Source organism: Delphinapterus leucas, chromosome 16 (genome assembly GCF_059928025.1).
Source record: "Delphinapterus leucas isolate spDelLeu-1000000601 "Yukka" chromosome 16, BTC_Dleu_Yukka2, whole genome shotgun sequence".
Classification (NCBI taxonomy): domain Eukaryota; kingdom Metazoa; phylum Chordata; class Mammalia; order Artiodactyla; family Monodontidae; genus Delphinapterus; species Delphinapterus leucas.
Window position 1 is genome coordinate 53,455,110 of NC_143144.1, and position 22,321 is coordinate 53,477,430.

At 38.2% G+C, this 22,321-nt stretch overlaps 1 protein-coding gene across 7 annotated transcripts in view; it reads left to right on the forward strand.

The window, feature by feature from the left end:
• Window positions 1-349: 349 nt before the first annotated feature.
• EXOC6 (exocyst complex component 6) overlaps window positions 350-22,321 on the forward strand; it is a 193,197-nt gene continuing 171,225 nt past the window's right edge. For 4 of the 7 annotated variants that reach the window (XM_089897932.1, XM_022569330.3, XM_089897935.1 and 1 more), the window contains exon 1: window positions 352-499. In XM_089897932.1, coding sequence (XP_089754058.1) covers window positions 399-499 — 101 coding nt within the window. In that variant the 5' untranslated portion in view covers window positions 352-398. Of the gene's footprint in view, window positions 500-699; window positions 938-12,217; window positions 21,683-22,321 lie in introns of those variants that run through there. The other 3 variants (XM_089897936.1, XM_089897933.1, XM_089897934.1) reach the window with 3 other exon arrangements.

The window sequence follows — 22,321 nt, forward strand, 5'->3', positions numbered from 1 at the left end:
TCTCGTAGCTTTTATTACAGATTGTCGACCTCCCTCATTACTAAAGTATCCCCAGCGCGTAGCAGAGGGTCGGGCACACAGAATACAGGGATCTATGTTAAAGCCCAGCCAGTTAATAGACAGCAACTAGGGACAAGTGCCGAGCGAGAGCTGGAGGTGATGCGTCTCCACTCCCCGCCGCCCCCGGCAGTACCTTGACCTCCCCGCAGGTGTGGAGACCCGACACCTGGTCGCGGGCCCGCGCGCTGCCTCCCACGCCTCCCGCGCGCCCCTGCGCTGCCCGCCCCACCCCGCCCGCCCCGCCCCTTTCCCCGCCCCCTCGCGCTCGCGCCACAGGCTGCTCGCCCCCGCGGTTCTCGCGGCGCCGCGCCTCGCTGGCTTCTCAGCTTCCAGCCAAGATGGCGGAGAGCGGCGAAGGTCTGGGCACCGTTCCGGAGCACGAGCGGATCTTGCAGGAGATCCAGAGCACCGACACCGCCTGCGTGGGGCCCACCCTCCGGTAAAGCTCTCATCCTTCCGGGGTGTCGGGCTGCCCCCTCCGGCCGCTCGTCGGGAGCCGGGCGGGTCGTCCGCCGCCGGTGGCGCGCGGAGCGGCCAGACAGGTGGTGCGCGAGGGGGCGGGCGGGCAAGTGGGGGCGCTTCAGGGTGGCTGGCCGGGACCTGAGCCGGGACCGGGGCGGGGCGGCACGGGAGGCTACATCTGTCGGCGCGGCCCGCCTCAGCCGCGGGAGCTGTCACAGCGCAGCTGGAGGGTGTGGCTGCCAAGGCGCCTCTGACCCCGGGAGCCGCGGCGCCGCCCCGCCTTCGCAGTCCAGTCCCGGCCCTGGCCTGGGGTCTCGAGGACGCGCCTGGGGCTTCCTGGCTCTCGGATCGTGCAGGGGCCGAGGGCGGCTTGGCTGCGGGCGTGGCGGAGGCGAAAGTGACCGGCGTGACCGAGGTACCGACGCTTGCGCAGGTGGAAACCCTGGCGAGCTGGGCTGCTGAGGGCGTGGGAGAATTGAAATTGAGCGGGAGACGCCGGCACCATTATCGCCCCTCCCGCGCGGCCAGAGTGGGCGAGGAGAGAGCGTGGGCTGGAGGGGAGGAGCTGACGCTCGGGAACGTGCTGATGTGACCGTGCGCTCGCTCGGCAAGCCTGGGGAGCTTTTACTTATTTACGAACGTTTCATTAATTTTGCATGCATTTCGCAGTTTATTTTAAAAAGAATCTCCACCCTTTAAAAATAGTACAAGAACAATGAATATTCCAGACTGAATACCTGCTGCCCTAATAGAATATTAGCCGGGTACTATAGTGATCCATTAGAGCGTTAGGCACTTTCTTCAAGGATGAGTGCCTTTTAAACATAAGGTTTCATTTTTCGCTGTGATGATAATGAAATTATTATTCACTTAGGGAACTTGGGACTCATTGGGCTTTAATCATTATTATTTCTTCAGGATACATTCCTAGAAATGGAGCGCTGGATATTTTGTGGACTGAGGATGTAGTATAAAGTGAAGCCAGTTCAAGTTATGATGTGAATCCACCTTGCTCTGATAATCCGGAGACCTGGGTTCTTGGTTTATCCTAGTCTAACCACTGATGAAGTGTGAGGTCATGGGCAAAAATCGTTTAACTTCTCTGGACCTTGATTCTTTATTTGTAGACAGGGGAGGGGTAGGTGTTTAGATGCCCAGAAAGCTCAGGACCTTAGGGACCTTGCCTATTTGTTTACTGCTGTATGCCTAACACGGAGCATGTGGTAGGCATCTGATATATTTTTGTCAAATGAAGTTCCATTTATGATATGATAAGAATAATTAGTGCATTTTCTTAATTTTTCAATGTAATTCTTTTCATAAAACTCTGCATTTGGTAATGAAAGTAGAAATCATAGACTAAAAGGAAGCTTTGTTTTCCTCACTGCGTGGTGAAACTGAAAGAGTAGAGTATGTGGTATAGTTATCAGAACAGTCCATTTTTGAAAATAGTATTGGTTATGAAGGAGATGCTTCTTCTTGAGAAAATGTGCTAGGCAGTATCCTTGATAGCAGATGAAATTGACGTAGAAGAAAAATTTGAAATACAGTTGGCTCTTGAACAATATGGATTTAAACTGTCGATCCACTTATACCTGGAATTTTTTAAATAGCAAATACCGTGGTACTACACGATCCACAGTTGGTTGAATCCGAGGATGTGGAACCTGGGATATGGAGGAAACCAGTGTATGGACAGCTGACTATAGGTTATATGTGGATTTTTCACTGCATGAAGGGTCCGAGGCCCTAACCCCTCATTGTTCAACAGTCAACTGTATATTGAGAGATTCTTGTGACACAAATAGAATATATGTATTCATGGTGTTATCATTCTTTTCTATTTTGCTGGACATTTTTGTAACCTGCTCGCTTTGTTGAAACCCACACTCTTCTTTTTAGCGAACTACGTTGACTCATACTTATCCTATATATACACTTGTCATCTCTCGTTTATAAGCAGACTCTTTGCACACACATGTAGAAGGCACTATTAGTGGTCTTTTCACTTGAACAATTTAAGCTACTGTTATCTTTTCCCAAGGTTTCACTGAGTGACATGCTAATACTAAATTAAAAAAAAACTTTCATTATGGGAAAATTTAAGTGTTTTAAAAAGTAGAAAAGTCTAATGGACCACATGAATTTATCGTCTAGCTTCATTTCAACCCCTGGCCAGTCTCATTTGATCTCTTCCCATTTCCACTCTTCGTCACCCTGGGTTATTTTGAAGCAAATCCCAGACAGCAGTTCATCCATAAATATTTCAGCATTAAGATTAATTTTTGTTGTTATTTCTCAATTAAGTTTTAGCTGGCATGTAGGCTTATGTTGTTATAGTTATTATTAATATTATTTTTCTTAGTGGCAGACTTTTTTTCAGCCTGACCTTTTCCTGACTCACTTTTTATCAGATCAGTCTTCCTGGAGGAAGCCAGATGATTAAATGAGAAGCATATTATACACTTTTCACAGGGCCTGGCGTATGATGTGGTTCTTTGGCCACAATGGAATTAAATTAGAAGTCAGTAGAAAAGTATCTGGAAAATTCCCAAATATTTGAACACTGAAAAACGCATATCTAGATAACCCATGGATGAAAGAAGAAATGGAAAGAGAAATTAGAAAGTATTTTGAACGAATAAAATGAAAACACAACATATCAAAATTTGTGGGATACAGCTAAATCTATAATTAGAGAGAAATACACTAAACACCTCTACTGGAAAAGAATGGTTTAAAATAATGGCCTCATCTTCTAAGTTAAGAAACTACAAGAAGAAGAGCAAATGAAATCCAAAAGAGCCAAAGAAAGATGTTAATGATTAGAGTGGACATCTGTGAAATAGGAAATAGAAAAACAGTTGAGAAAATCAGTGAAACTGAAACCTGGTTCTTTGCGATCAGTAAAATTGATAAACTTCAATTTTTGAGGTCAACATTAACCTGATACCAAAACTAAACAAAGACATTTCTAGAAAAGGAAACTATACACCAGTATTATTAATACACACACTAAAACACTTTAAACAGAATTTTAGCAAATTAAATCCACAATATATAAAAATAATAAATGGGATTTATTTCAAGAATGCATGCTGGTTAACACTTGAAAAACCAACTGACGTAATTCATATTAAACTAAAAAAATTATATGATCATCTTAATAGATGCAGAGAAAGCATTGACAAATCTAACATTCATTCCTGATAAAAACCCTCAGAAACTGGGAATGGAAATTCCTCAGCCTGAAAAAAGGCATCTATGAAAAACCTGTAGCTAACATTAAACTTAACGGTGAAAGACTGAATGCTTTTCTCCTAAAATCAGGAATAAAGCAAGGATGTTCATTCTCACAACTTCTATTCAACACTGTACTAGAGGTCCTAGCCAGTATAATAAGATAAGGAAAAAAAATCTTGATTGGAAAATCATCTTTATTTACAGACAATGTAATTATCTATAGAGAAAATCCTATGGAATGCATAGAAAAGCTACTAGAACTGTTAAGTGGGTTTAGCAAGGGTATAGGACACCAAATCAGTATGCAAAAATCAATTGTATATCTATGTGCTAGCAATGAACAATCAAAAATTGAAATAAAAAATTAATAGCATCAAAAAATATGAAATTCATAGGGATAAATATGGCAAACAATGTGAAAGATTTTTACCTGAAAACTATAAAACATTGCTAATAGAAATTAAAGAGGACCTAAATAAATGTACACATATGCTGTATCCATGAATCAGAAGATTCAATAATGTTAAGATGTCATTTCCCCCAAACTGGTCTTTAGATTTAAGGCAATCCCAATAAAAATCCAGCAATTTTTTTGGTAGAAATTGACAAACTGATTCTAAAGTTCATATGGAAATGCAAAAGACCTAGAATAGCCAAACTAACTAAGAAAAACATGAAAAGTTGGAGAATTTACATTACCTGGTTTTAAGATTTATTATAAAGCTACAGTAATCAAGACAGTGTGGTACTAGCATCAAGCTAGACAAATAGATCAGTGAAACTGAGAAGACTCCATAAATAGGTTTACACACATGGTCAGTTAATTTTTGGCAAAGATGTAAAGAATTCATTGGAAAAGATAGTCTTTTTAAATAACAGTAGTGGAACGTCAGATATCTATATGGAAAATAATGAACTTTTAAATGTATTTTGCATCATATTTAAAAGTTAACTCAAAATGGATCGTAAACCTAAACGTTAAATGCGAAACTATAAAACTCCTAAAAACTACAGGGGAAAATTTTTGTGACTTTGGGTTAGGCAAAGATTTCTTAGATACTATTACAAAAGCATAATACATAAAAGAAAAAATTGATAAATTGGACTTTATCAAAATTGAGAACATCTGGTCTTCAAACACACTGTTAATGAAAAGACAGGCCACAGACATGGAGAAAATATTTGCAAGTCACATCTCTGATAAAAAAAAAAAAAAATTGCATCCAGAATGTATAAAAGAAGTCTTTGAGACTGACTGATAAGAAAGCAAACAACTCATTTAAAAAATGGGTAAATCCAAATGTAAAATAGATAGCTAGTGGGAAGCAGCCGCATAGCACAGGGAGATCAGCTCAGTGCTTTGTGACCACCTAGAGTGGTGAGATAGGGAGGGTGGGAGGGAGACGCAAGAGGGAGGAGATATGGGGATATATGTATATGTTTAGCTGATTCACTTTGTTATAAAGCAGAAACTAACACACCATTGTAAAGTAATTATAGTCCAATAAATATGTTAAAAAAATGGGTAAATGATTTGAATGGATACTTCACAAAAGGAGGTATATAGAGAGCAAATAAGCACATGGAAAGAAGATTAACATCATTAGTTGTTAGAAAAATGCAAATGAAAACTACGGGGTAAACCAGCACACTATTGGCATGTCTAAATAAAAGACCGACCATACCATGTATTGGTGAAGTTGTAGAACAACTGGCACTCTCATATATTGCTATGGGAATTTCATAGATGCTGTTTTTCAGGTTGAGGAAGTTCCCTTCTAGTCCTAGTTTGTTGAGTGTTTCTATTATGAAGGAACATTGAATTTTTCGGTTGCTTTTTCTGCCTCTGTTGAGATGATCATGTAGATTTTGTCCCTTATTGTATCAAAGTGGTGTTTTACATTAATTAATTTTCAGATGTAAACCAACCTTGGGTTTGCAGAATAAATCCCACTTGGTCATAGTGTATAATCATTTTTATATGTTGCTGGATTCCATTTGTTAGTATTTTGTATAGGATTTTTGCATGTATATTCACGAGATATTGGTCTTTTATTTTCTGGTGATGTCTTTGGTTTTGGCACGAGAATAATACCTCATAGAATGAGTTGGTTAGTGTTCCTCAATTGAGATGAATGTGTTTTTATTTCTCCCTTTGTTTTATTTTTGTGCTGTATCACATTTATTTTTTTAATGTTGAATAACTCTTAGATTCCTGGGATAAATTCCATTTGGCCTTTTAACACATTGGATTCAGTTTGCTAATATTTTACTGAGTATTTTTACATATATATTCATAGGGGATATTGGTGTGTAGTTTTCTTTTTTATGATGTCTTTATTTGGATTTGGTATCAGTAATGCTGGCCTCATAGAATGAATTAGGGAGTGTCCCTACTCTTCCACTTTTTGGAAGAGTTTGTGAAGGAATAGTGTTAATTTTTCTTTAAATAGATGGTAGAATTTGTCACCAAAGCTTTTCTTTCTTGGAAGGTTTTTGATTATTGATTCAATCTCTTGTTATAGGTCTGTTCTGATTTTCTATTCTTATTGCACCAGTTTCGGTAGTTTGTGTTGTTCTAGAAATTTGTCCATTTCTTCTAGGTTACCAGGTTGTTGGTATAAAATTGTTCATAGCATTCCTTTGTAACTTGTTTATTCCTGTATGATTGGTAATACTGACTTTTCTTTTATTCTTGACTTTTAGTAATTTGAGTTTTTTTCTTGGTCAGTTTAGCTAAATGTCAATTTTATTGATCTTTTCAAAAACCATCTTTTCGCTTCATTGATATTTCTCTATTGTTTTTCTATCATCTATTTCCTTTGTAGCTAATCTTTATTTCTTTTCTTTGCTTGTTTTAGGTTAATTTGCTCTCCTTTTTATTAGTGTTTTGGGATGGAAGGGTAGGCTATTGATTTGAGATCTTTCTTATTTTTAAATATAGGTTTTTGCAGCTATAAATAATCCTCTAAGCACTGCTTTAGCATCATCCCGTAAGTTTTGGTATTGTGTTTTTTCATTTTCATTCATCTCAAAGTATTTTTAAAATTTCCTTTGTGGGGGCTTCCCTGGTGGCACAGTGGTTGAGAGTCCACCTGCCGATGCAGGGGACACGGGTTCGTGCCCTGGTCTGGGAAGATCCCACGTGCCGTGGAGCGGCTGGGCCCGTGAGCCATGGCCGCTGAGCCTGCGCGTCTGGAGCCTGTGCTCCGCAACGGGAGAGGCCACAACAGTGAGAGGCCCGCGTACCGCAAAAAAAAAAAAAAAAAATTCCTTTGTGATTTCTTCTTTGAGTCATTGGTTATTTAGACATATGTTGTTTAATTTCTATGTATTTGTGAATTTCTCAAATGACCTTCCATGGTTAATTTCTAATTTCATTGCATTTGGTCAGAGATCATACTTTGTATGACTTCAGTCCTTTTAATTCATTGAGGCTTGTTTTATGGCCTCACATGTGGTCTATCCTGGAGAATGTTCCATGTGCAATTGAGAAGAATATGTATCCTGATGTTGGGTGGAAGATTCTATAGATGTCTGTTAGATCTCATTAGATAATAGTTGTTCAAAGTCTTCTACTTCCTTTTTGGTACAATGCTTAGTTCTATCCATTATTGGGTATTGGATAGTTTTTGCTTCATGTGTTTTGGGCTCTGTTGTTAGGTATATAAATGTGTATACTTGTTACATATTCTTGATTGATTGACTCTTTTTCTATCCTTTTACTTTCAACCCTTTTTTTTTTCTTTTTTTGTGGTACGTGGGCCTCTCACTGTTGTGGCCTCTCCTGCTGCGGAGCACAGGCTCCGGACGCGCAGGCCCAGCGGCCATGGCCCACGGGCCCAGCTGCTCCGCGGCACGTGGGATCCTCCTGGACCGGGGCACGAACCCGTGTCCCCTGCATCGGCAAGCGGACCCTCAACCACTGCACCACCAGGGAAGCCCCAACCTATTTTTATCCTTGAATCTAAAGTGTGATGTATCTGTTTTTTATCCAGTTTGATAATCTCTGACTTTTGGCTGGACTGTTTAATCCATTCATATTGAATGTTGATATTTATATAGTTGGATTTATAGCTGTCATTTTACTTTTTGTTTTCTGTATGTCTCATTTCTTTTTGCTCCTCTGTCCCCCCAGACTTTTTTTTTTTTACTAGTTTTTGTTAAGTGAATATTTTCTAGTGTAACATTTTAATTACTTTAGTGATTTTTTTCCAGTGTTTAAAAGAAATTTATTTCTTAGTGGTTGCTCTCAGAATCAGCTTCAGATTAATTCTAAATTAATTCCAGTGAAGTACCAAAACATTACTTCTATCTAACTCTGTTTCCTCTTTCCCTTTTTTGTGCTATTATTGTAATATCTTACATCTATATATGTTACAAACACAACAATATGGTGTTACATTTGTTGCTATATATAACTTTTTATTTTTCAAAGAAGCTGAGAGAAAGAGAGCAAGTATTTATAGTTTGTTACATTAGCCTTATTTACCATTTCTAATTCTCTTTATTTGTTGCTGAGTTTTTAGTTGTGTCATTTTCTTATTCCATTACAGCTTTGTTCCCACATACTTAATTTGTGCTGTTATTTTCAAATATGTTTCTATATGTTGTCAGTACAGTTATGTACATACTGTCCTATGCAGTTGCTTTTTAAATTAGTTAAGAGAAGAAAGATGCATTTATACTGTCTTTTAGAATTACATAGTTACCTTTGCTGGTGTTCTTGTGTGTGTGTGTGTGTGTGCATGTGTTCATATTGCCATCTGGGTTCACTCTTTTAATTATGAAGAACTTCTCTTAGTATTTCTTGTAAGGCTGGTCTGCTGGTAACTAATTCCCTCAGTCTTTGTTTATCTGCAAGTGACTTTATTTCGCCTTCATTATTTGAAAGATAGTTTTGTTGATTATAAGATTCTTAGTTGACAGTTTTTTCTTTTAACACTTTGAATATATTATCCCACTGCCTTTTTGGCCTCCATTTCTTCTGATGATAAGTCAGCTGTTAATCTCAGTGGGATTCCCTTATATGTGGTTTTTTCCCCCTTATTTTCAAGATTTTTCCTTTGTCTTTCGTTATTTTTACTGTGATGTGTCTGGGTATGGAGTTCTTTGTATTTATCCTTCTTGTAGTTTGTCGATCATCTTAGATGTTTAGTTTAATGTTTTTCATCAAATTTGGGAAATTTCAGCCATTATTTCTTCAGATACTCTTTTTGCTCCATTTTCTTCCTTACTTTGGTACTCCCATCATGTGTATGTTGGTGTGCTTAACGCTGTTCACATTTCTCTGAAGCTCTGCATTTTCTTCATTCTTTTTTCTCTCTGTTTGGATTACATATTCTGTATTAGTCTATGTTTAAGTAGTCTTTCTTCTGCTAATTTATGTCTACTGTTGAGATCTTCTAATGAGTGTTTCCTTTCTGTTGTTGACTTTTCAACTACAGGATTTTAACTTGGTTCTTTTTTATGATTTCTCTTTCTTTGTCAATAGTCTCTTATTTTATTAGACATTGTCATCATACCTTCTTTCACTTCTTTAAGCATGTTTTGTTTTTAGTACTATGAACCTAGTACTTTGAAGTCTTTGTTAACTCCACCATCAAGGCCTTTTAACAGGGCCTGTTTCTTTTCCTGTGTGTGGGTCATAGTCTCCTATTTCTTTGCCTATCTCATAATTCGTTGTTGTGGTTGAAAACTAAAATGTTTAGACAGTATATTTTATCAGCTCTTGATACTGATTCCCACCCCCACCCCCCCAACCACCTTCTGGGGCTTTTTTTTTTTTCCCCCTAATATTTAATTAATTAATTAATTAATTTATTTTGGCTGTGCCAGGTCTTAGCTGTGGCATGCGGGATCTTTGTTGTGGCATGCAGACTTCTTACTTGCAGCATGCATGTGGGATCTAGTTCCCTGACCAGGGATTGAACCTGGGCCCCCTGTATTGGGAGCACTGAGTCTTAGCCACTGGACCACCAGGGAAGTCCTTGGAGCTTGTTTTTGTTTGTGTTTGTTTGTTTAGTGGCTAGCCTGGACTATTTCAGTCAAGTGTATTTCCCTCACAGTGTGAAGCCTCTGCTGCAGCTCCTCAGAGGGCACAATCTTGGCATGTACACAGTCACTCTGGAATGACAGTGGTTTTAGCAGAATTCTCTTTATGTCTTTCCCTGATCTCTCTGTTAAGCTGTCTGCTTATCTTTTGTTTTTTTAAATCTTTTGGTCACGCCCCATGGCATGTGGGATCTTAGTTCCCTGACCAGGGATCGAACCCATGCCCTCTGCATTGACAGCATGGAGCCTTAACCACTGGACCACCAGGGAAGTCCCTGCCTGCTTATCTTGATATCACACTGAGATGTTAGAGTCCAGTAATTGCTGGCTGGTTGCTTTATTGTTTTCAACAGTATTCAGGGGCATAAGTTGTTTCACAGTCTAATCCAATTAAATCTGGTCCCCTTTGCAGTGGTAGTTTTTTTTCCGCCCTTATGCAAGTAATTTGTTGAGGCAGTACTTTCAGATGAAACCTGTAGGAGTGAGGGAAATAGGATAGGGTAGAGGAGATCTAAAACTGTGGGTTCATCTTAAGTCTAGCCTCAGCCTGATTCCAGGAGGAGCTCTGGAGTTAGAGTGTTATCACAGGGACTTCTCTGGTGGCACAGTGGTTGAGATTCCCGCCTGCCAATGCAGGGGACACAGGTTCAATCCCTGGTCTGGGAAGATCCCACATGCTGCGGAGCAACTAAGCCCGTGTGCCATAACTACTGAGCCTGTGCCCCTAGAGCCCATGCTCTGCAACAAGAGAAGCCACCACAATGAGAAGCCTGTGCACTGCAACAAAGAGCAGCCCCCGTTCGCCGCAACTAGAGGAAGCCCGTGTGCAGCAATGAAGACCCAGTACAGCCAAAAATAAAAAAAATAAAAGAATGATATCACAGAGTTGTTCCACTTTGAGGCAATGGGGCTGAACTTTTACTCCCACCTCCAACAACCTCTCCTTGGCTATAGGCTACCCCCCAGAGTGTGTGACTGCTGGGGGGGTGCATACCTTCCCAGGCATTACTGGGCAGAGTGCCTCCTACTCGCTGGTCTCCAGAGAAGGGTGCAGCTCTGGGTCCTTAGTAGCTGGGAGGAGAATGCACCACCAGGTAACGGGGATCTACTACACACCCCAGCAGCTAGAACACATCCAACTAGATCACGCTTAGTAAGTTTGAAGGAATAAATGATAGACTTTTTCATTTATTTCTCTACTTTATATTTATTCCTGGCTTAATGATTTTTCTAGTGGATTAAGTCCCCTAATCTTCCCAATCTTGATTTTTAAATATTACTTAGAGAATTGTGATAAAATACATGTAACATAAAGTTTACCATTTTAAATGTGCAGTTCGTTTCATTAAGTACATTAACATTGCTCTGCAGCCATAACCACCATCCATCTCCAGAACTTTTTCATCTTTCCAAACGGAAACTGTACTCATTAAATGGTAACTCCCCATTGTCCCAGCAGCCCCCGGTAACTACTATCATACTTTCTGTTTCTATGAATATGATTACTTTAGAGACCTCATATAAGTGGAATCATATACTTGTTCTTTTGTGACTGACTTATCTCACTTAACATTATGTCATCAAGGTTTATCCATGTTGTAGCATGTGTCAGAATTTCCTTCCTTTTTGAGGCTGGATAATATACTATTGTACGTATATACTACTTTCTGTTTATCCATTATTTGTTGATGGACGCTCAGATTGCTTCCATCTTTTGGCTGTTGTCAATGCTGCTGTGAACATGATGTACAAATACGTGTTTGAGTGCAGGGTTAGTTTTTCAGGCCAATCTCTGAGGTTTGTTCTGATCATAGGAGGGCTCTTCACATTTTCTTTCTCTGGTTCTTTTTGGTAAACTGGCTGACCTATGATTTAACTTGTTGATCACATGGAGGTACCAGCCTCCTCTCAATTGCTTGCTACCAAAATCTCCATTGTTTTCAGGAGTACCATAATGTTTGGACTTCCTTACATTCTGTTCTAAACAAAGTCAGTTTTTTGGGGGAGAACTTTGCAATTTTCTCCTGCTTCTTCCAGTGGGGATAATCTCTGCGCCACTGCACCAGAGCTTGGGGCAGGAACAATGGCCTGTTTCAAGCGATACTATTCTTAAAGAGCAGCAGTCTGGATGGGGCAGAGGAGTAGGACTCTGTGTGGGGCAGTAATCTCTGTTCTTCTTGGCCTGCCCCTTAAAGTGTACAGCCTCTGTCCTATGAGCTTGTTACAGACCAGGGTTCTTGGCCTTCCTTAATCAATAGAAATTGATAAGAGACCAGACAAGAAATTCAGGCAAGGCTTTATTGGGGCCCCTGCTACAGCAGGGGGGGAGCGAAAACAGGTAACAATTTCCTTTGCTCGCTCCTCAAGGTGGGGGCCAGCTGGTTCCTTAAATGGGGTGAAGGTAGGGGTGTGTCCAGGGGTCAGGCTGGAGGGGTGGCTTAGGTGGTTTGCCCACCCCTTTGGTGGTGTTGAGTGCGGGGGGCATGCACAGTACCCTGCTTTTGCTCTTGACACCCTATTTTTGCTCCTGGCTCTTCAGAAGTGGCAGTTGGGGGTTTTTTTTGGTCTTTTTGTGTCTTGTTGTCCATAATTTGCCCCATCTGCACATGCAGGCAATTATTTTTAGTCCCTTATAGTTTCTTTGTATTTTGTTGCTGGAGGAGACACTTGCGCAGGTTCAGACACTGCAGCAAAGGGTCCCAGGTCCCAGGTCCCAGCCTGTCTCAAGCTGAGGTGGGGCAGTTGGGATCCCAGTATTCCTGGCTACTCCATCTTTGGGAAAGCCTCTGTCCTATGACATCCTTCATGGGGCTGGATGGAGGAAGGAGGGCTGGGTGGAAGAAGGAGGCCCCCAACCTTTCAGCCACACTCACCTGGAATTTAGCTTCTGTAACACAGAACTGTGGGGGATGGAGGATGAGAAATGCTGTATACCTGCCCTTTTTCTGACCCTTAACTGAAACCTGGGGGGAGAGGAAGCCCTGACTACTTAGCCACACCCAGCCAGGATGGAGCTTCTATCATGCTAAGCTGGAGGAAGAGTGTTAGTTGTGGTTCAGGGGCCATAAGCTTTTACTGTTCTTAGTAGATTTTCTTGAATAAATGTCTCTTCATTTGCTGTATGCTCTTGGGACAATTTTCAGAGATTTCAAATGGTGTTTTTTGTTTTTAAGTAATTTTCATTGGTTATGGTTGTTTCACTAGGAAGTAGTTTCATGAATTCTGGGAAGCTTCATCTTGTTTTTCATTTAAATAGAAGTAGAATTCACAAAACATAAAATATGCCATTTTAAAGGTACAATTCAGTGACATTTAGTACATTCACAATGTTGTATAACCATTACCTCTATCTAGCTGCAAAACATTTTCATCATTACAAAAGGAAACCCTGTACTCGTTAGTAGCTACTCTCCATTCCCCCTCTTCTCCCAGCTGCTGGCAACTACTACTCTGTTTTCTGTCTCTATGGATTTACCTTTTTTTGATTTTTCATTAAAATATTGATAGAAGCATACAGTATATGACTTTTTGTGTCTTTTTTCATTTCAGCATAATGGTTTTTTTTTTTTTGCGGTACGCGGGCCTCTCACTGTTGTGGCCTCTCCTGTTGCGGAGCACAGGCTCCGGACGCGCAGGCTCAGCGGCCATGGCTCACGGGCCCAGCCGCTCTGCCGCATGTGGGATCTTCCCGGACTGGGGCACGAACCCGTGTCCCCTGCATCGGCAGGCAGACTCTCAACCACTGAGCCACCAGGGAAGCCCAGCATAATGTTTTGAGATTCATCTATATTGTAGCAATGTATCAGTACTTCTTTCTTTTTTATGGCTGAATAATATTCCACTGTGTGGATATTCCATGTTTTATTCATCCATCAGTTGCTGAACATTTGGGTTGTTTCTACCTTTTGGTTGTTGTGAATGTGCTGCTATGAACATTCATGTATAAGCTTTTGTTTGAATGTCTATTTTCAGTTTTTTTAGGTATATATCTAAGAGTGGAATTGCTGAGTCATATGGCTATTCTATGTTTAACTTTAAAAAGAGTCTATTTTGTGAAGTGTCAATAGTTTGAAGTGCCGCAGGGCTCTGAAACTGTCCATTGTTGAAGCCATAAACTCAGACTTACAGCTTATAGCAGAGCTTTCGGGCAAGTGTAAGAGTGAAACAAAGACTATCTGTAGATGACAGAGGCTTAACGGCTATGGTTAATTTATTCCTGTAACTAATATTAGAATGGAGAAGAGTAAAATTTTCTGTCAGGTACAATACATTACTACTTAAAAGTTTTGATTAGTGAAAACATAGTTATAGCTAGCAATTTTTGTCCCAGAAATTGACATTCAAGGGCTTCCCATGAAGAGTACAATTTCAAAAATGTTTGTATTATAACATTTTTTACTTACACATTTAACCTAGGAAGGGTGAGCATCTCTCTAATTTGACAGCTCTTCCCGTGCAACATTTACTATAGTAATATATCAAACAAACCTAATTATTTATAGTCTTTCTATAAGATGAAAATAAATAACTGTGCTCTTTCTGGGTTCTTCTGGGAAATCTCCAAGACAGTTTTGGTGTGAAAGATATCTTGAAAGTTTTATTTTATTTTTTCTATAGTTAGGATCCAAATTTGGAAAGGCAAAATCAAAACAGTTGTCAGAGGTTGCCTGAGAAGCAAAACTTGGTTAATTAAAGTGAAAGTAAAGCATTTAAAAAATAAACATAGATAACTTGATTGTAAAGAAACTTAGTTCTTTCATAAGTGAGAGGAAACCTTTTCTGTTTTTTATTGAATAATCAAGAATATAATAAAGTCCACATGAAGTACAGACATTATTCTGGCAAAACAGTCATCTAGGCAGATTACATAGAAGGTAAAGAGTAACCTTTCATATTTTAGGCAGGTCATTAACCAGTAAACCAAGGAAGCAAGCCCAACAAAACTGAACAAATGTTGCTGAATTTTAAACATATATCATAGTGTATTTTCAGTCTTATATTGTAAATGAAGGCAAATAAAATTCATTTTCCATGTTTTGTCCTTCATTGTGCTCTTCCATGTTCTTAAACAGTTTGCTTTAGAGCACTTGTTCTTTTTTTGGGATCTGTGAGGTCAAAACTATTTTCAAATAATGCTAAGAGGTTATTTACATTAAAATGCAGTGCATTCATCATTGCTACTTTCAAATGAATCAGTCAATTTAAAAAAAAATTCTCAGTTTTGGGAATTCCCTGGCAATCCAGTTGTTAGGACTTGGCGCTTCCACTGCTGGGGGCCTGGGTTCCATCCCTGGTCAGGGTACTAAGATCCTGCAAGCCGTGCTATGCAGCACCCCCCATACACACACACACAAAATCTGAGTTTTAGTTTTTAATGCGGTAAATATCAATAGTTAGAATCCACATAAACAAAAGCTTTTTCGATTTCTCAGTAAGTTTTGAGAGTTATGTAAAAGAGACCCCCAAATTTGAAAACTACTGCTGTAGGAGAAAGCTGCTCTTTTTCCTTGATAAAACAGAAGTACATACACAGTTGTATTTCTCTGTCACTGTTCCTAGTATCTTAACTACTGCTAATGGTTCTAACTTTTAACCAAAGTAACTAATTTATATTTCACATTGAAACACGGAAGTGGAACATTGAGAATTGTCTGAATAAGAGCAAATCTCTGAATACAACTTCTTACAGTTACAAACGTCACTTTTATACCTTAAAGTGGCAAAAATGAACACTTTCATGGACGCATCCGGAAACGATAGCTTTTCAATAGCATATAAAAATAAGAAGCAAAAGTATATAAACTTAGTTATGCTTAGTAATCAGTCTGCTAGGATTCCATTATACTTAAAAATTAACTGCTATACAGTGATTGTCTCTTAATTAACTTAATATTAAGGTTTTAAGTTACCTAAAGATCTTAGAAATTAATCTTTAATATGTGTTGAAATAAAAAGTTTGTCAGAGTAATGATTCTGCTTAGTTGAGCACAAATTTACATTTTTAATCATCTTGAATATTTTTGTAGGGTAATGTTAGCTTGTTTGATTAGTAAACCTGTGTGCGTTCAGGGAAAAACAAACCCAAGTGGAATAAAATGATTAATCATAAAAAATAAATAGCTATTTTTATAAACCAAAATGATCCAACTAGGCTTGTTTGCTGAAGTTGTACAGTTAACTCTTGAACAACAGGGGTTTGAACTGCGCAGTTATACACAGATTTTTTTTCAGTAGTAAATACAACAGTACTACAGGGTCCGAGGTTGGTTGAATCGGCGGATGCAGAATGCCAATACAGAGGAACCTTGGTTATGGAGGACTAACTATAAAGTTATATGTGGATTTTCAACAGTGTGGAGGGTGGGTGCCCCTAACTCTTTAGTTGTTCAAGGGTCAATTGTACGTGAATTATGTGAACTTAGATTTTTTTTTTTTTTTTTTATTGCGGTACGCGGGCCTCTCACTGTTGTGGCCCCTCCCGTTGAGGAGCACAGGCTCCGGATGCTCAGGCTCAGTGGCTATGGCTCATGGGCCTAGCTGCTCCGCGGCATATGGGATCCTCCCGGACTGGGACCCGAACCCGTGTCCCCTGCATCAGCAGGCGGACTCTAAACCACTGCGCCCCCAGGGAAGCCCTGAACTTAGATTTTTAAAATGTTTCTAAGTTAATTCATGTAGGAAGAAATTTTTAAAGAAGTCTAGCACATTTAAAGTGTTAGAAATTCAATTTCTTTTGTTTTCTGGGAATTTTACAAATATTCCATTTGTATAAGTCCTTGTTTTTTTTTGTTTTTTTTTTTTATTAATAAGCCAGTCAAAACAGAGTTCCTTTAACTTAAGAGACTTTAAAATCTAAATACTGAATAACCTCTGGAGATAAATTGTTTGATTTATCACACACAATGAGAGGTAAAAACCTTTCTGAATTACAGATACAGAGCTTTATAGCTTTGATTCTATAATTTCACCCCCAGGTCAAGAGACATGAGTTGTAGAGAGAAAACCTCCCTGGTCTAGTTATCAAAGAACTGAAAATGAAATTCTTAAAAAATTTGAGCTCAAAATAGACAAATAGACAAACCAGAGTGTCTTTCATCTTGTACCCAAGAGATTTGTCATCCTTGTATAGGGATCACCAAATAAATGTCAAACTATGAAACCAAATTCTCAGTCATTGCTACCACTTAGGGGTAATAACTTAATGGCCATGTAGTAACTGGAAACCAGATGAAAATATACAATCTGTAGAGAGGGAAAAGAAACAAAACAAAATTTACAGAAACAGAGAGTCAGCAAAGTTAAATGTATGTTGCCACTTGAGTTTTCCTCCTAGAAGCCCTTGAAAAGCTAAAGCAGCCCATGAGGTGCAGTTCTCTGGTAATGCAGTTTCCTGGTTCTGCTGGGTGAATCCACTGGGCATCCTGGTGAAACCTCCAAAACTATTAAAAGATAATTTTCAAAAATGATAAAATTATACAGATATAAAATTAGGGAATCCCCGGCCGTCCAGCGGTTAGGACTCCGTGCTTTTACTGCCAAGGGCGGGGTGGGGGATGTTCAATCCCTGGTCAGGGAACTAAGATCCCACAAGCTGAGCGGAATGGCGGAAAAAAAAACCCAACCAAGAACCGCCCCCCCCAAAAAAAACCCTAAAAACAGAGCTGTGATGACTGAGTGAGAAAGTCACAGCTATCATTAAATAAAAATTAATGCGTGCCAGGGAATTTTATTTAACTTAATAATTAATGAGAGAACCAGTAAGATGTTACAATTGTTTTAAAGGCAATGGCAAAAAAAATGATATAGGCATTTGGGAATGCTGAAATAGATTTGTCAGTAGACAAATAACTGGTCAGTATCTGCAGGGCATAATCAGTTGCATTCCACTGGTAAAAGTGTTTTGCATTTCTATGGGCAAGAGTAACTTGCATTACTATCAGCTTTCAGCAATTTACAGAAAAGTAAAATAGCCCAAGACAGTGAAAGCCACAGATAATCTAGAAGGGTGCACTAGATGGGACATAAAGTAATTGTTTTTGTCCATTTCAAAATCTTTCACAATTTTTCTTGCCATTAGTTGGAAACATTTTTTTTTTCATTTTGTCTTTTACTATGCTTATCCCTTTTTTGCCATGCAGAAGTTTTTATGAAAATAAAATTCAGGGAATTCCCTGGCAGTCCAGTGATTAGGACTCCACGCTGTCACTGCCAAGGGCCCAGGTTTGATCCCTCGTTGGGGAACTAAGGTCCCACAAGCCGTGCAGCATGGACAAAAAAAAAAAGAAAAGGAAATTCATCAATCTTTGGCCTTTTTGCTTGATTTTTGAATTATAGGAAAGTGTTCCATGCTACTAGGTTATAGGGAAATCGACTCATGTTTTCTTTTGGTACTTGTATGGTTTTATTTTTTACATTCACATTTCTGATCCTCTTGAATTTGCCTGGGGTATGATGTGATTTTATCTATTTTTTTTTTTTTTTTGGCTGGCCCCCTGCCCCTGCAGTGGAAGCACGGAGTCATAACCACTGGATCACCAGGGAATTCCCTGATTTTATCTTTTTTTATATGGCAAGCCAGCTATCTTAACACTTCTTATTAAAAAGTATATCTTTTTCACATTGATTTGAGATGCTGCCATTATCATTTACTGAATTTTCTTATGTGGTGGGTCTATCTCTGGTTTTTATCCTGTTCATTGTCTACATGTCTGTTCATGTGCTATATACCATCATACAATTATAGAGACTCTATTGTTATAATATCTGGTAGGGCTTCCCTCACCTTATTGCTCATCTTTTTCAGGGGTTTCCTAGTGACTCTTCCTTGTTTATTCTTCCAAATGAACTTAATAATAAACTTGTCATTCTAGAAAAATCCTCAAAGTATTTTATTGAGAATGAGTTAAACTTATAAATTAAATAGTGAGAGCAGACATCTTGATGATGTTTAGTCTTCATATCTACGAACATGTTATGTCTTTCAGGAGAGTTAGAAGTTTTGCACAAATAAATTTTAGAATTCTTTAAGGTTACATGTAGTTATTTTAGTTGGGTCTTTTCTTACATTCTCATTTTTGTTTATATATGTGAATGCTGGTAATCTTTGTATGTTAATTTTTAACCTCTTAACTTTATTAAATTTTCTTACTGTTTGTAGTAATTTTTTCCCCATTGATTCCTTCTGGTTTTTCTAGGAATGTAATTATATAATTTGTATATAGAAATAACCTTACTTCTTCCATTCCAGGTCTTAAACCTTAGATTGCTATGTAGTCAAACTTCATAGCCTAATAATTGCAACACAGTAGAGATAGTGGGCATCTTTATCTTGACTTCAGCAGGGAAGCCTTTAGTATTTCCTCATTAAGGAGAACTCTGGCTTTTGAGCCGAGGTATTTATATTTTATTATGCTGAGGAAAAATACCCATTTTATTTAGTGTTTTTAACATGAAACACTGCTGAATTTTGTCTTTCCTGTGTCTATGGAGATGGTCATATGATTTGTTTTCCTTTTGCTCCATTAATATGATTGAATTTATTAATGTATTTCCTATTTTGAAATAGTCCTGTCTTCATAGAATAAATCCCATTTGTGTCATGATGAATTGCTCTTTTAGTGTGCCATTGGATTCTGTTTGTGCATATGCTTTTCAAAATTTTTTTGCATTGATACTCATAAATGAGATGGTCTGTAGTTTTCTTCTTCCGTGCAGTCTTTCTCAGGTCTTTGAATCAATGTTGTGCTTATTTCATTAAATAAAATTGGAAGTTTTCTTTGGAATAATATAATTAGCATTGATTATTATCTAATCTTTAAAGTTTTGTTAGAATTACCGATGAGATCAGCTGGGTCTGGTGCCTTTCTTTTTCTTTCTTTTTTTCTTGTAGGAGAGTCTTGATTCCTTTCTTTATTTCTTCTGTGACAGTTGGTCTGTGTTACACTTTCTGTCTATACAGGGTCAGTAAGTTTTATTCTTTTGAAAAATTATCCATTTCTTCAAATTTATTTGAGTAGGGTTGTGCAAATGTAGTCTTATGCTAAAATTTCTTCAGTTTTGATGGCTTGTTTTATCCCCCTTGTCAGTTCTAATGTAGATATTTGTGATTTCACTCACTTTTTCCTTGATTAGGTTTGCTGGTGGTTGGTCTGTTTTGTTGATTTTTTAAAAAAATCTGTCTTGGAATTTATTCATTCTAGTAATTTCTGTTTTCTAACTCATTCCTTTCTGCTTTTATATTTAACAATTTATTTCTTCTGTTTCTTTTGATTTATTTTTTATAGCTTTTTGTATTTTGCATTTGCTTTATTTTATTTTATTGAGGTAATTATTTAATGCTATTAATTTTTCTCTGATGACTGATCTAGCTGTATCTCACATATTCTGATGTTTTCCTTATTGCTATCTTTTTTTTTTTTTTTTTTGCGGTACGCGGGCCTCTCACTGTTGTGGCCTCTCCCGTTGCGGAGCACAGGCTCCAGACGCGCAGGCTCAGCGGCCATGGCTCATGGGCCCAGCCGCTCTGCGGCATGTGGGATCTTCCCGCACCGGGGCACGAACCCGCGTCCCCTGCATCGGCAGGCAGACTCAACCACTGTGCCACCAGGGAAGCCCTCCTTATTGCTATCTTAAAGAAATTCTGCTGTTTTATTTTTGTATTTTCCCTTTGATCCAACAGTTTTTTAAATAGTTATGTCTTAAAACTTTTTCTAGATGTGTAAGTTTTTTATTTTTAAAAATTTGCTTTTAATCTTTAGTTTTATTACACTACAGTTAGATAAATCTGTTTGCACTAATTCTATTCTTTGGAATTCACTGAGGTTTTTATTTGTGGTTTAATATATGGTTAGTTTTCATGAGTGTTTCATGTACTCTTGAAAAGAAAGCATATTTTTTATTTGGGTTCTCAGTTTTACACACAGACTCCTTATTAAATAAGTTGGTTATATCTTCTAAGGTCTCATATTGTTTTTCATCTGATCTTTCTTGAATTGAGAGAGGTGTGTTACTGTCCCATTTTATTAATTTGTTACTGTCTCTTCTCACATCTCTTACAGTTTCTGTTTTATGAAAGTTTGTTGCTAAAACTTTGGGTATGTAAATATTAATGTTATATTTTGAACTGTATTTTTTAGCATAAAGTGCACAGATTATAAGTGTAAAGCTCAAATAATTTTCTCTTTTCCATGGTGAATGGTGGTTTTTGTTGTTGTTGTTTTTGGTTGTTTTGCTGAGAAGTCAATCTTAAGAGAATTTCTCCTTAATTATAGATTAATACTCCTGTAAAGGACTTTGGTAGCATATATAGATCATCTCTTAAGTTATTAGGCAAACTGCACATTAGATCTGCTGTAGACAATTTGATATTTTTGTTGAATTTTCTAAATTCTTCTAGGGAAGCAGTCTATGTCTGCATTCATTAATCTGCTTAATTGTTTAAGGTTTTTGAATTAAAATTTATTTAGCAATTCAATTTGTTATCCTAGAGGAGAAATTAAATTTCCGTGTATTAGGTGTTTCCATTCCTCATCTTTAGCTTTTTACCAAGTAGCACAAAAGTCAACAGGAAGAGACATCTCCTTGGTCAGGAGTGTAAAAACAGGAAGGAGGAAGTCTATTGCAGATCTCTGTTAGCTGATTATCAATTCACATTTCACCATAGAGGATGTCCATTAACGATCATCTTTGTGCTGTGTTGTTAACCAGAATTTCAGTGAGTGTTAATGTTGGTATTACAGAATGTCAATCCTAGTTATAGGAAGTAATGTTAACTAACAGACTGCACTAGGCTCTTTCCTATGCATGGAAATAGGATACTATTCTTGAGAACAAGGCTGAGAAATTGTACATAGAGGAAAACAAGGCAAGTAAAATATAACATCAGAAATGTGGAGAAAATCATCCTTTGCTTTTTTGCCTTTGCTTGATCTTGATGCTTTGATAGGTTGTATGATCCTTTAAGATATGATCATATCCATTTTTTAAAAAATTAGGGCATGTCAACTCTATCATTGAAATATTGTTTGACAGAATATCTTCAATTGAATTAGAGGAAACACCTGGGCATTGTTTACTAAAGCATTCTAAGAATGCATGTGGCAAACTAGATGAAATATTTCATGGGAAAAGAGTGACTATTTTGTTAACAAGAAATCTTTTTCAGCGTTTTGTAATGAAAGAAATTAAATGTTGTGTTTATACATTTCTGTGTTTATACATTCCTAGAGTTGCTAGAAACTCTCAGTTACTCTGCAGCTACAAGATACCTACTTGGTTTAGATACCCAACGCTGGTATTTTAGGACACTTAACTTATCCTGAGTTCTTTACTTGGCTGTACAATATTGTGGATGTTTTGAAGAAGTTAAAAGTGTTGTGTAAAAGCTAGATGGCATTATATTATTACTGTTTATTATTATTATTCTAGAGACCTGTTTGACATTTTCTTTTCCTCAAGCGTCTGTTTAAACTATACCTTTATTTCTGGATTATTTTGTGGTAAT